This window comes from Petaurus breviceps, unplaced genomic scaffold, assembly GCF_028583685.1.
Source record: "Petaurus breviceps papuanus isolate PSGF00001 unplaced genomic scaffold, PetGlider_PUasm1.0 175, whole genome shotgun sequence".
Taxonomy (NCBI): domain Eukaryota; kingdom Metazoa; phylum Chordata; class Mammalia; order Diprotodontia; family Petauridae; genus Petaurus; species Petaurus breviceps.
In genome coordinates, this window is record NW_027185764.1 from 60,301,104 (window position 1) to 60,315,741 (window position 14,638).

The 14,638-nt window shown below is 40.4% G+C and overlaps 1 protein-coding gene across 1 annotated transcript in view; it reads right to left on the bottom strand.

Annotated features, from left to right (window-relative positions):
• LOC138159157 (serine protease 33-like) overlaps positions 1-3,983 on the bottom strand; it is a 6,997-nt gene extending 3,014 nt beyond the window's left edge. The window contains exons 1-2 of the mRNA XM_069085424.1: positions 3,926-3,983; positions 288-432 (exon numbers count right to left, since the gene is read on the bottom strand). Of these exons, the coding sequence (XP_068941525.1) occupies positions 288-432; positions 3,926-3,983 (203 nt within the window). The remainder of the gene's footprint in view (positions 1-287; positions 433-3,925) is intronic.
• Between the last annotated feature and the right edge of the window lie 10,655 nt (positions 3,984-14,638).

The window sequence follows — 14,638 nt, forward strand, 5'->3', positions numbered from 1 at the left end:
CTTCCTTCCTTCCTTCCTTCCTTCCTTCCTTCCTTCCTTCCTTCTTTCCTTCCTTCCTTCCTTCCTTCCTTCCTTCCTTCCTTCCTTCCTTCCTTCCTTCCTTCCTTCCTTCCTTCCTTCCTTCCTCTTTCCTTGCTTCCTTCCATCTAGACCCAGAAGACTCTGTGGTAAGACTTGATGCTAGGGCCAAAATGGCTGTCCTAGCTGTTTGTTGAGGGGAGCAACTGTGATTAGCCAAATGAAGATTCACACCAGGCTTCCTTTCCTAACCATCTCCTGGCACTCACCTTCCAAAGCATTTGATTACAGTGATCACCCACTCTGAAGAGATGAGGGCTCCTTCACAGCGGTACCTAGCATCCAGGAAAATGCTGGCTAGCCAGGGCCATGAACTAGGGCTGTCCTTGGTCAGGGCTTCTGTGGGACCATATCCTGATCCAAAAAGAGCAAGGCATTAGGGGATCTACTGTTTAGGAATTTGAGGAGGGAGTTTGAGGAAAGCTGTCTTCTAGCTGCTTTAGGAGTAAAACCTTTAGGGGGGATTGGGTCTTGGACACTTGAGGAAAGAAACATCTGGGGTCTGGTCCCTAGACTTCAGGATATTCATTAAAAATAAATTCAAACATTCTATAAGCTTCTATGCTGTCCAGTCCTATGCTAAGTGCTATGGTGGGTACACAAGTGTATATGATATATTCTTGCCTTTAGCAATGTATAATTTACTTGGGGAGTATAGGTATAAATGCAATGGTAACATACTGAATAGGGACAAATGAAGAATACACACATTATATATCATAGGAGGTCAAATGATTGTGGGCCAGGGCAGTCAAGAAAACTTCATAGAAAAGTAGGGATTTGGGGCTGCCACGTAGCACAGCAAGTAAGAGCACTGGCTCCAGTGTCAGGATGACCTGGTTATCGAATCCCGGGCTCAGACACTTAGCACCCACCCAGAAACACCTGGCCGTGTAACCTTGAGCAAGTTACTTAACCCCAATTGCTTAGGGGCAGCCAGGTGGCTCAGCGAGTAAGAGCACCAGCTCCAGCCTCAGGATGACCTGGGGATCAAATCTGGGCTCAGATCCTTAGCACCACACCCAGAAATAACTGGCCGTGTAACCTTGAGCAAGTTACTTAACCCCAATTGCTTAAAAATAAAAAAAATAATTAAAAAAAGAAGAAAAGTAGGGATTTAAGATGAGCTTCCGAGGATATAGAATTTCTATAAGTGGAAATGGGAAATGAAGAGGAGAGTATTTCAGTTAGGAGAAGAATACGAGGAGGCAAGGCATGGAGGCAGAAATCCCAAGATGTGCTTTAAGGGTAAGGAGCAGATTAATCTTGCTGAAACAGAATATTTGTGCAAGAAGAGAAAATAAGTATGACATTTTCTATTGGGGTTATGAGTGGCATTTGGCCTTTATTAAGCTGACAGTGGTGAACAGTAGTATTGATAGTTTCTGAAGAGGGGTATAACATGATGAAAGTGGCATTTTAGGACCATTCATCTAGTGGCAAGTATGATGCCGTGGATAGACTACTGGGCATGAAAACAGGAAGGCTTGGTTTTAGACCTCTTTCTATTTTGTGACTTTGGATGAATAACTTAACCCCTAAATTGCCTTAGGCAAAAATCAGATCCTTCAGGCGTTTAGGTTATATGTTTGAGGTTGGTAAGAATGGAACAGAGATAAGAGACACTGAAAACAGCGAAAAATCTAGACATTAGATTTCTTTTTTTTTTTTTTAAGCAATCAGGGTTAAGTAACTTGCTCAAGGTTACCTGGCCAGTTATTTCTGGGTGTGGTGCTGAGCGTCTGAGCCCGGGATTCTATCAGTTCATCCCAACACTGGAGCCGGTGCTCTTACTCGCTGAGCCACCTGGCCACCCCTAAGCAATTGGGGTTAAGTAACTTGCTCAAGGTTACACAGCCAGGTGTTTCTGGGTGGGTGCTAAGTGTCTGAGCCCAGGATTCGATCTCCAGGTCTTATCAACACTGGAGCCAGTGCTCTTACTTGCTGTGCTACCTGGCCGCCCCGACATTAGATTTCTTAAACAGAATCCCCAGTTTTCTTTTTTGGTGTTTTCTTTTTTCTCATTTCCTAAGTTTTTTTTGTTTAATTGAAGAGATGGCCATTTACATATACTCTCTTCAGCAATAATGTTTATAAGTAAAATTTTAAAACTTTTTTAATGAATGAAAATTCACCTCTCCCTTCTACCTCTTCCCAAGCTCTCATTGAAAAACAGAGAAAAACAAAACATTTTTGGCAAATATACATACTCAAACAAAGCAAATTCCCATGCTGACCCTGGGGGGAAAAAAGTCTAAATCTTTTTTTTTTTTTTTTTTGAGGACAATTGGGTTTAATGATTTTGGCCAAGGCACAAGGCTAGTAAGTGTTAAGTGTCTGAGACCAAATCTGAACCCAGGTCCTCCTGACTCCAGGGGCGGTGCTTTATTCACTGCGACACCTAGCCACCTTTTTTTTTTTTAAGTCTAAATCTTTATCCTGAGTTCATCACTGGACATTAGATTATAAAGGTCTTGGGCAAATTATTTCCTGTCTTTGAGTTTTGGTTTGTCTCTTTAAAAAATACACCAAATCTCTTTTCAAAGCTGTTCTATGAAGATAAAATACTTGTGCTACCTACTTGATAGGACTGTTGTTAGGAAAGCAATTTATAAATTGTAAAACACTGCATGAATGTGACTATCCAGTATTGTATGGGAAAAGTGATCATTGAGAAGAGATGTGGAATCAGACTAAAACATTCCAGGTAGATATAGAGACCCTAGAGAAAGCAGAAATCCCTGGGAATGTCTGTGGAATTACATAGAAATATCTTGTACAAAACTCTAGTTTTCCACCCAGGATCCCCAGGCAGAAACTTCAGAATCATAGCCAACTTCTCCCACTTGAACATAAACAGTATCTGCTTCTCCTCTCTCTTTACCTTTTGATAAGACGTCACATTTATAGAGACCTTTAAAGTTTGCAAAGCAAACCCAGAGAGTATCATTTTCTCCTTAATACAAATGAGGAAAATGAGTCTCAGAGAGGTTGTGACTTCTCCATGATCACAGCTAGTAAATGTCTGAGGTGAGATTTGAAACTAATTCTCCCAATTCTAAGACTAGTGCTCTTTTTCCTACATAGCTACCATTTCAGATTTGCAAAGATCTCTCCGTCTGTCTGTCTGTCTGTCCTGTCTCTCTTTCCTCTCCTCTCTTCTCTCCTCTCTCTCACTGTCCCTCTTCTCTCATGCTGTCTTCCTTCTCTCTTTCCTCTCTTCTCTCCTGCTTTTCTTTCTCACTCCTAGACTTTCTATTTTCTCTTCTCTGTTTGTCTGTCTCTCTATGTCCCTCTCCGTGTCTATTTGTCCATCTTTCCTTCTCTCCCATTTTATCCTCACACCACCTGAGAGGTACATGTTATTATTATCCCCATGAAGAAATTGAGGTAAGTAGAGATTAAGTCACTCACTCAAGCGCTCACAGCTAGTATATGTCTGAGGTGAGATTTTAGCTCAGGTCTTCTTGCCTCCAGGTCCAGTATGGTGTTCACTGTATTACTTTGGGACTTTCTACCATGCTATCTCTATATAGGGCAGTCAAGAAAACTTCATGGAAAAGTAGGAAAGAACAAGGCATTAGGGGATCTCCTGCAGGACCCTAAAGGGAAATTGATTTTATTCTCAATTTAAATGTGGATCTAACTCTCAAACAAGATTGTGAACTCTGAAACTCAAGGGTTCTGACTCTTGGGCCCCAGCACATCCATTACAATCCCTCTCTGCCAGAAGGGTCATTAGCATCAGCTTTCTACCAAACTCAGTTTCCCTTCTATGCGCTCCAGCATCTTGTGTCTCAGGGATACCCATCACCTCCCCACCCTTCACCCTGCCCAGTTCCCATACCTGGCAGCACTACCAGCAGCAGCAACACCAACACAGGTTCGTACGGTACAGCTCCCATATCTGTTTTGCCACTAATCTTGCCTCTTTTTCTTGTCTGACTCCTTTCCTATTCTGTGTACCCTTTCCATCACCCCACCCGTCCTCCTCTGGGCAAGGTCTATATTACTAGGAGTTAGAGAAAGAAAAAGGAGAACTGAGAAACTCTTGAAAAGAGGGGGGGAAACACTTTCCTGTGGGGGAAGTCATAGAGTCACAGTGACATAGAAAGTAGAAGGACCTTAGAGACACTCTGGTCTAACCTCCTCATTATATAGGTAAGAAATCTGAGACCTGAAGACTTGTCCGAGGCCACACGGAATGTGTCCCTATAACCTGGGGAAGTCTTTTCCCCTTTCCTCTATCACAAGGCTTATTTGTTGTCATTCAGTAGTTTCTCTTCATGACCCCATTTGGGGTTTTCTTGGCAAAGATACTGGAGGGATTTGTCATTCCCTTCTCTGGCTTATTTTATAGATGAGGAAACTGAGGTAAATAGCATTAAGTGACTTGCCCAGGGTCACACAGCTAGTAAATGTCTGAGGCCAGATTTGAACTCAAGAAGATGAATCTTCCTGATTTCACACTAGAGATTCTCTCCTTTGTGCCACCAACTGCCCATAAGGCTTATTACTGAGCCCCCCTTTCATGAACATACATTTCTTCTAAACATATGCAAAGAATCTCATGGTTTGGGCTCCTTTAACTTTATCCATCTAAACAGATTGCTCAACAACTCTTACTGTGTGGGTCCTTCTTTGAAAATAGGAATATAATTTTATGGAACTGACAGAACTAGGTGAGGGGACTAGAGGAAGGAAATAGGGATATTTCACCTGGAGTGAGAGACTTTGTAGGGACCTGATCTAGAATAGAATCACAATTTGAAGGGAGACTAGAAATCATCTAGTCACATTTTAGAAAGGATATTGATAAACTGGAAAACAACCAAAGGTGGGCAACCAGGATGGTAGAAAGCCTGTCATATGGGTACCAGCTAAAGGAACTGGGAATAAGATTCTAATAAGATCAATATTCTATGTGACCTTGGGCAAGTCACTTAACCCCAATTCCCTCCAAAAAGCAAAAAAAAAAACAAAAACAAAATAAAGAACAATATTCTAATAATATCAGTTCATTAATAAGAATAACCTCTAGTTTAACCTGAGAATAAGATTCAGAGGGTAAATAAAATGAAGATCATTTCTGTGACAGAGGGCTTAAACTCATTCTGACTTCCCCAGAGGGGAAAATTTTGGCTTTGAGTAGAGCTACTCAAAGATGGGATGGGCTTCATTGGGTAGTAGTGACTTCTCCCTCACTGGAGGACTTCCAGTGAAAGCTAGATGACCACTTGTTGGGGATCTTGCAGATTCTTGTTCAGGTTTGGCTTGGAATAAATGAATGACTTTTAAGTGCCATTTTTTTTTTGGAGGGGGAAAGGCAGAGCAATTAGGGTTAAGTGACTTGCCCAAGGTCACATGGCTAGTTTTGTGTTAAGTGTCTGAGGCCAGATTTGAACTCAGGTCCTCCTGACTCCCGGACCTGTGCTCTATTCACTGAGCCACCTAGCCACCCCCCTGATCCCATTCTTCAAGAATTAGGAAAATGCTCATAGGAAAAAGGGACTAGACTTGTTTTGCTGGACCCCAGAAGACAGAACTAGGAGCCAAGGGCCCAAGGAACAGAGAGGCGGCGTATTAGCTCATCACACAGAAAAAATTTCCTCAAATTAGAGTTGTCCAAAAGTGAAATGGGCCATCCCAGAAAACAAACGGACTCCCTCTCACTGGATATTTTTTATTTAGGTGATTGTTGTGTGGCCTATGAGGAATGTTGTAGAGGGGATTCCTGCATGGTTATAGGTTAAAAGATCACATAGAATGTCAGGGTCGAATGGCTCTTAAAAGTCATTCATTTATTCCAAGCCAAACCTGAACAAGAATCTGCAAGATCCCCAACAAGTGGTCATCTAGCTTTCACTGGAAGTCCTCCAGTGAGGGAGAAGTCACTACTACCCAATGAAGCCCATCCCATCTTTGAATAGCTCTACTCAAAGCCAAAATTTTCCCCTCTGGGGAAGTCAGAATGAGTTTAAGCCCTCTGCCACAGAAATGATCTTCATTTTATTTACCCTCTGAATCTTATTCTTAGGTTAAACTAGAGGTTATTCTTATTAATGAACTGATATTATTAGAATATTGTTCTTTATTTTGTTTTTGTTTTTTTTTGCTTTTTGGAGGGAATTGGGGTTAAGTGACTTGCCCAAGGTCACATAGAATATTGATCTTATTAGAATCTTATTCCCAGTTCCTTTAACTGGTACCCATATGACAGGCTTTCTACCATCCTGGTTGCCCACCTTTGGTTGTTTTCCAGTTTATCAATATCCTTTCTAAAATGTGACTAGATGATTTCTAGTCTCCCTTCAAATTGTGATTCTATGAAATTTTACCCCAAAGGCAGATATGCAAATCATTGTTCATCAAAAATGGAAAATTAGCTCAATCAGATAATGATTTCCCATGAAAAGTTTTATCAACTCTTCACAGTTAACACACTTCAATCAGGCAAAGAAAACACAGGTATTGAAAAAAGATAAAAAGTTAAAGTTCATGAAAGGCAGTAGTAGTAGGTTTCAATCCTGCCTTTTGACACTACCTGGATAACCTGGGGCAAGTCACTTAATTTCTTTGGGCCTCTGTTTCCTCATTTATAAAATGAGGATGTTGAGTTAGCTGTCAAGTGGAACTGTGAAGACTCAGAAATGACTGGACTACAGCAACAACTGTAGTTATATCACTCTGCTAGTCATGCATTGTGTTGCTATTTGTATATATGATAAGACTTATAAATGCTTTGTAATTTTATAGGCCTATTGATATTGTATTGCTTTGCATTGCATTGTATTGTAGTTTGCATTGCTTTCACTGTTTTATATATATATATATATAAATTATAAATATGCATGCACTATTTTGATATGTATATATAACATGGTTTTACCTTGTGCTATGATGTGTATTATCTGTGAATGGTATTGTGAGAGGAATATTGGGGATCCTGGGGTAATAATTCTTGTTATTTTGAGTGCTGATGAATATATTAATGCTTGTTTCATATATTTATAGATTTCAGTTATACTTTGGCCAATTTTTCAAGGAACTTCAACATTTCTGACCTTAGGGAGGAATGTAGGCCACCTTTTGGCATGACTATGGAAGCCTTGGGGAAAAGAGACTTACCTGCTGACCAGGCTGTTTATCCCAGATTCTCCATGTCTCAGTGTCTTACCCCTGACCTTGACCTTGGTAGATTTCTGGGACAAAGAAGGAGAAAATGTTGCTGGTAGTTGCTGTAGAAACCTTCAGAGCTAACAGAAGGTCAGGCCAGCATGGATCTGGGTACTATGAGGTATTCAGAGTATGAGTTAGGGGTTGTACTGGACCAGCATTGGTGACCAATCATGAGCAAAGTGGATGAAACTGTAATCTTCTCCCTCTTCTTTCCTCTCTCCTGTTTTTCAGCCAATCCTTACTTTACCATGTCTTTCTCCTTTGTCTCTTCTGGGCTATTTCATCCAATACTGTGACTTTTAAAGTCCTCCTTTAATTTCATGCTAATATTATTTAATAGGTTATTTATAAACAACTTGCTAGCCAACAAGGTTATTAAATATTCAAAGAGCTAATGAAAGAGGGAAATACTTTTTGTTCAATAAAACCTGACTTCAGGGAAGGGGGAGGAGAAGGATAGGAGGAAAAGGAGAGAGGGAGAGAGAAGAGGGGAAAGGAAGAAGGAGGAGGAGAAGGGAAAGAGAGGGAATGGGAGAGGGAAGAAGAAGGAAAAGAGAGAGGGAGAAGGAGAAAAAGCTTATTTTATTTTCCTTAAACCTTGCAGGATGCACATGAACCTTCCAAAGTCATCACCTGAAACTCATAGAAATGACTTTAGAAAAAGAGTATGAAAAGCCATTTTGTGTAGCTAAGAAAAGCTGCTTGACTACCTGAAAGAAATACCTGGTTAGGGCAGGAAGTGGGGATGGGGAGAGGAAATTGGGGAGAAGAGTAGGGAGACTGTACTGGAGAGCTCAAATGCACCAAGTACCAGCTCCAGCGTCTCTACCAGTGTCCAAGATTGTTGGCTTTTGATTCCACCTCTTGTCAGGACCAGGAGCCTTGCTTGGGGTTAGAGGGCTGCTCTCCTTACTCATGAATTCCTCCTAGCGGTTGAACATTTAAAAAGCAAAATTCTTAGAACATGTAACCTAGTTTTTGGTTTGAAGACTATGATCATCAGAATCGACTAGTTTTGTACTTTATTTGAGGATCAGAGGAATTTACTGTGGAAAGAAAGGAGAGGGCAAAATAGAAATTGAAAGAATTCACCGATCGCCTCTTGAAAAAGATCCCAAAAAGAAATCTCCTAGGAATATTATAGCCAAATTCCAGAGTTCCCAGGTCAAGGAGAAAATACTCCAAGCAGTCAGGAAGAAACAATTTGAGTACTGTAGAAACACAATCAGGATAACACAAGATCTAGCAGATTCTACATTAAGGGATCGAAGGGCTTGGAATATGATATTCTGGCGGTCAAAGGAGCTAGGACTAAAACCAAGAATCACCTACCCAGCAAAACTGAGTATAATGCTTCAGGGGAAAATATGATCATTCAATGAACTATAGGATTTTCAAGCATTCTTGATGAAAAAACCAAAGCTGAACAGAAAATTTGACTTTCAAATACAAGAAGCATGAGAAGGCAAAAAGGAAAAAGAAATCATAAGGAACTTATTAAAGTTGAACTGTTTACATTCCTACATGGAAAAATGATAGTTGTAACTCATAAGACTTCTCAGTATGAGGATAGTTGAAGGGAATATATATGTATACATACATATATATGTATGTATAGGAGGGTGTATGTGTATATAAATATATATGTGAGTGTGGGCATATGTAAGTTTATGTATACATAGACAGAGGGCACAGGATGAGTTGAATATGAAGGGATGATATCTAAAAAATAAAATTAAGAGGTGAGAGAGGAATTTATTGGGAGAAGAAGAAAGGGAGAGATAGATTAGGGTAAATTATCTCATATAAAAGATGCAAGAGAGGGGCGGCTAGGTGGTGCAGTGAATAGAGCCCCAGCCCTGGAGTCAGGAAGACCTGAGTTCAAATGCGGCCTCAGACACTTAACACAGAACTAGCTGTGTGACCTTGGGCAAGTCACTTAATCCCAACTGCCGTACCTTCTCCCCTCCAAACCCCCCCCCCAAAAAAAAAGTCGAGAGAAAACTGTTACAGTGGAGGGGAAGAGCAGGAAGATGAAAGGGAATGGGACAACCTTATTCTAATTGAATTTGGCTTAAGGAGGGAATAACATACACACCCAATTGGGCATCTTACGCTATAGGAAAATAGGGGGGTAGTAGTTAAGGAGGGAGGATGATATAAGGGAGGGAAGATTCAGGGAGAGGGTAGTTAGAAGTAAACATTTTTGAAAAGGGATAGGGTCAAAGGAGAAAATAGAATAAGTGGGGGGTGGGATAGGATGGAGGGAAATATAGTCTTTTAACTACTATGGCAATGATTTGGGTAACTACACATGTACAACCCATATTGAATTGCTTATCTTCCCAGTGGGGGCGGGTAAGGAGGGAAGAAGGGAAAAAAATCTGGAACTGAAAGTTTTAAAAACAAATGTTTAAAAAAATTTTGTTTTTTATATGCAACTGGGAAATTAGATATACAGGCACTGGGGTATAGAAATCCATCTTGCCCTACTAGAAAGTTAGGGGGATGATGGGGGAGGATATAAAAGAGAACAGATTAGGGGAAGGGGTATTCAGTAGGCTTGCTATTTTGGGGTAGGTGTAGGGGAAAGACAGGAAGAAAAAAATTGTAACTCAAAATCTTGTGGAAATGAATCTTGGAAACTAAAAATAAATAAATAATTTTAAAAAGGACACCTCATGAAGACACTTTAAAGAATATATTCTTTCAGATTCTAATATGTGAAGTGTCAATGAAATTTACATAGTTTTGCTAGGCCTAGTTTTTTTCAATTGGATTTTAATCCTAGGTAATTTTGTGTAAATCCATGCAATGTGTTTTTATGCTACCTAAAGGCTTCAGAGTCAGGCCTGTGGTTATCTAGATGGGGACTGCCCCTCACAAGGGAGGTAAAAAATAGAGTCTGCTCTCACTTTTGTGTTTATACTTTTCCCATCCTTCCCCCTGCTCCTAGGAGTGTACTTGAGGCCATGTCAATAATCATATTAACCATTTGGCATGAACATAATGACCTCAGAACGTCTTTCCTTAGTATTCCATTAAGCAACATGCTAACTGGTTGGCGGGACTTCTAGAAAAGAGCCAGGAGGTGCCTGATTGACCTTGTTGATTTAAAATTGAACTGGTAATACACAGACTCAGCGTACAAGGTACTCTACCACACCGTACCACCAGGCCCCCTACTCACACCCTGAGCCATTGAACAAAAATCCTAGAGATAATCCCTCCTGTTACATGTGACATATTCATCAGACTGAATAAACTTCGGAGTGTGTTCAAATATGGCATTTCATTTGATTCTCACAGCTATATGAGAGAGGCAGAATATTATTCTGAGGGATTGTTATTCCCATTTTACTGACCATTTAACTAGGATCAGGGAATATAAATGATTTGGACAAGGATCTATAGTGAGTTAGTGGCAGAATGGGGATTAGAACTCAGTAATAATAGCTAGCACTTATAAATAGCTATTATAAATAATAACTAGCATTTATAAAGCTCCTTATGTGCTAGGCACTGTTCCAAGCACTTGATTTGCTCATTTGATCCTTATAATAACCCTGGGAGGTATGTGCTATTATCATCCCTATTTTATAGGCGAAGAAACTGGGGCAGATAGAGGTTAAGTGACATACCCAGTGACACATGGCTAGTAAGTGTCTGAAGCCGGATTTGAACTCTTGTCTTTCCGACTCAAGGCCCAGAGCTCTATCCACTTTGCCACCTCAGGTCACTTAATATCCAGTTTTCGTTATACCATGAAGACTTCAGAAACATCATCATGTAAATGTCTAGACAAATGAGAGAAACTGGAAAAGTTTGTTACTAATGCTCATCCTCCTATAGGACCTTAAAGATCATCTGTTCCAACCTTATCACTTCATTGATGAAGAAACTGAGACCCAGAGAGATCATATGACTTGCCTTTCCTTTCAGATCCTCCCTCTGTTGTTGTTTTTTTTTGGGGGGGGGGGTGTCTTGCTTTTAGGTATTTATCAAGTAATCTCCCTGTCCCAGATTTTAGCTAAATAAAGACTTACAAGGTTTCCCACTTGTTCCTCTGGAAGGGCACAATCTTTGGGAGAGAAAAAGCTTGAAAATGGTGAGAAATGAAGAATGAATGATAGAATTTCAGACACTCTGGTAATCTGATATGAGAAATATTCTCAGGCAGAGTGGCCTTTCTCAAACCATATAACATCAACCACCGTCAATCAGTCTTTTATATATATAAGACAAATCTTGGGCACATGTCACCGGGTCAGGCCAGGACAGAGGACCAGTCAAGAAAAAATGATAGAACTCTCCAACACTCACTCGCTCACTCACTCACTCATTCATTCAGTGAGCATTTATGAAATAATATGCATTAGGTACTGTGCCAAGTGTTGGGGGGCCAGGGGGTACTGGAACTACAGCTGACAGTCATCTTTAGCTCCTGTTCTCTGGGCACGCTGTCAAGTGGAGCTCCTACAGCCTGATGTTTAGAATTGAATTAGAATAAGGAAGTAACTGCTAAGCAAGGCTGGAGGCCACTGAAGAGCATGTATGGCAAGCCCAGATAGTCATGACTGGGTCCTAGCCATGGCGATTCAGATGGCTCCCAGCTGGTTTCTGGAAAAGGATCATCAACGCTCCTGAGGAGACTTACAACCTCATCAAACCCCCTCTCACCTACAACAGGAACCAACAAGTTCTCCTTAGTAATCCCTAACTCTCTTGGCCCACCTACCACCAGCCTGGAAGAGAACTTGGAATCCTTTTATAGGTGAAGAGACACAGACCGTGGAAAGGTTGGGTGGCTATTCCATAGTCACATTGCTAAATAGAGTTAAGATTCAAATCCAGGTTTCTACTCTTTATGTTTAGACAATCACTCTTGGGTCTCTAGAAAAAGAGCAGAGTATCCCCTGAACAGTGTTAGACACACACTGACAAATTCTTCCTCCTTGGCTTTCTCTCTTCCAGACTACTTGCAGTCCACCCACACCCCCACTTTTCCTGTTGTCATTTATCACATGTTACTTTTTTCAAGATTACATTTTGTTTTATATTAACTCCACGCAAATTGGTATCTGATCCTTGGTGGTATTTAGCAGACACCCTACATTTGGAAACACCCTATTCATATTCTTATTCACAAACATCTCCAAGGGTGGGTTTCTTCTATGGTTGACTGATCCCATTCTTTTTTGTTCATTCGTATTAACTTCAATTTCAGAGTGTGACATTTCTTGACTTTGTCCCGAAATCTGGCCCTGAGAGTGGCCCTGTTTGGAGCCTGAAGCTTCCTGTGCTCTGTCACGTCAAACTGGCTAAATGGAACACCTAATCTACTTGCCTCATTTAAAGATGAAGAAATGAGTCTCAGAAAGATGAAGTGGCTTGCCTATGGCTACGTAACTAGTTTATGGTAGAACTAGAAACAATAATAACTAATATGTATATAGTAAGTTTAAATTTGCAAAGCACTTCATGTACATCATTTCATTTGTAATTTACAAGGAAAATATTTTTCTCCCATTTTACACATGAAGAGAATTTTAGTAATTTGTTTATGATTATAACTCTTGGACATAGGGCTTTGAATCCAGATCTTCCTGACATTGAATCCAATACCCTATCCACAACATCATTGTTCACAATAGAAAACTTCTTAAATGAACCAGGTAAGCTTTCAGTAGCTGACGTTTTAGAACAAAATGGACTAAAATTGAGTCTTAGCTAGCAAACTACCTCTAGATGACCCCAGATTCTTTGGTCAGGGCTTCAAAATAGAGGTGTTTCTTCTTCCTTCAGCATTTCTTCTTCCAATCACTGTCTTCAGGCACCCAACTTCAGTTGGCCACCTGACAACCCTGGGTGGTCAACTGAAGTGGGGTGCTCAAAGGCTGTGATTGGGAGAAGAAACACTGAAGGTCAGCAATGCCCATAACTCTACCAACTCTTCAGAAGTGTAGTATCCCAGAAAGAATAAAATCAGGAGATCTGGATTTTATCTAGTCCTGGCTCTGCTCCTGACCAGCTGGATGACCTTTGACTACTCAAGTCTTTTACTTTGTAATTCAGTCTCCTCTTCTCAAAAATGTAGATACTAATATCTGCTGATCTGGTGGGTTTGCATGAAGATCACATGAAGCACACATACGTGATATAAGCTAACATTATTGTTATAGCAGACATTCAGTGAATGTGTGACAAAGCTAGCTAATGTCCATTAGATGAGTTTTAACTGATAGCTTGCTCAAGGTGTTTTTGTATTATAGCAAAAGACTCCAGGAAGCTGGAAAGTCTCCTTTTCTTTTTGGCAGATCTTATGGCGAAATCTCAGGCACCATGACAGGAAGTAGGGGAGACAATTTTGGGTGGAGACTGGACAGACTTTTGGCACTTCTCAAAACCATACAATGTTGGTTCTTCCCACAACTAAAGCTGGTGCTCATTAATGGAAAAGGAGGCGGAACATGGAGGAAAACACAAATGGTGCCCAAACCTGAGCCATCTGGCTCTGAGATCAGCTGACCACACCCAGTGTTCATGGATGCAGACAAAAACCATTTCCTGATCAGGATCTTTAATGTACCCACCACAAAAGAAACACTCAGCCAATGTATGGCAAGGGGCTTCTGCTGGTGTCTCTGAGGGGAAGTGAAACATTGCCATGCAAATAAGCTAGCCCAGATGTTACTATAATATAACAATCAGCAAGATTTTTTTCTTTAAAGTATCTACTATGTTCCCAGTCATGGATAGTATGATTATTGTCCTGAAATTCTTTTTTTTGTTTGTTTTTTTGTTTTTGCTTTTTGGAGGGGGTAAGGTAGGGCAATTGGGGTTAAGTGACTTGCCCAAGGTCACATGGCTAGTTTTGTGTTAAGTGTGAGGCTGCATTTGAACTCAGGTCCTCCTGACTCCAGGGCCAATGCTCTATTCACCGCACCACCTAGCTGCCCCAATTAAAATTTTTTTAATTTACATTGATATCTTTTCTTTTTATATTACCTTCATTTTTAAAGATGTCCCTTCCCATGGTATCATAATGTGATATAATACTTCTGTGCCATAAGAAATGAACATGAAGAATATAAAGAGCATGGAAACACTTATATGAAATGATAAAAAGTGAGGCAAGCAGAGTCAGGAAAACAATATACATAATGACTAAAATAATGTGGATGGGAAGAACAACCACTACAGAACAACTCAAACTCAATTATAACTCTGTTAAATTACAAAACAAATATATAAGAAGACACTTCTCCCACCCTGAGCCTCCTCCTTTGGCAGAGATTGGGATTCATGAGCATGGAACAGTTTAGAACATAATGGAAAAACATTGTTTTTTCAATGTGTTGATTGATTTTTGTTGATTTCC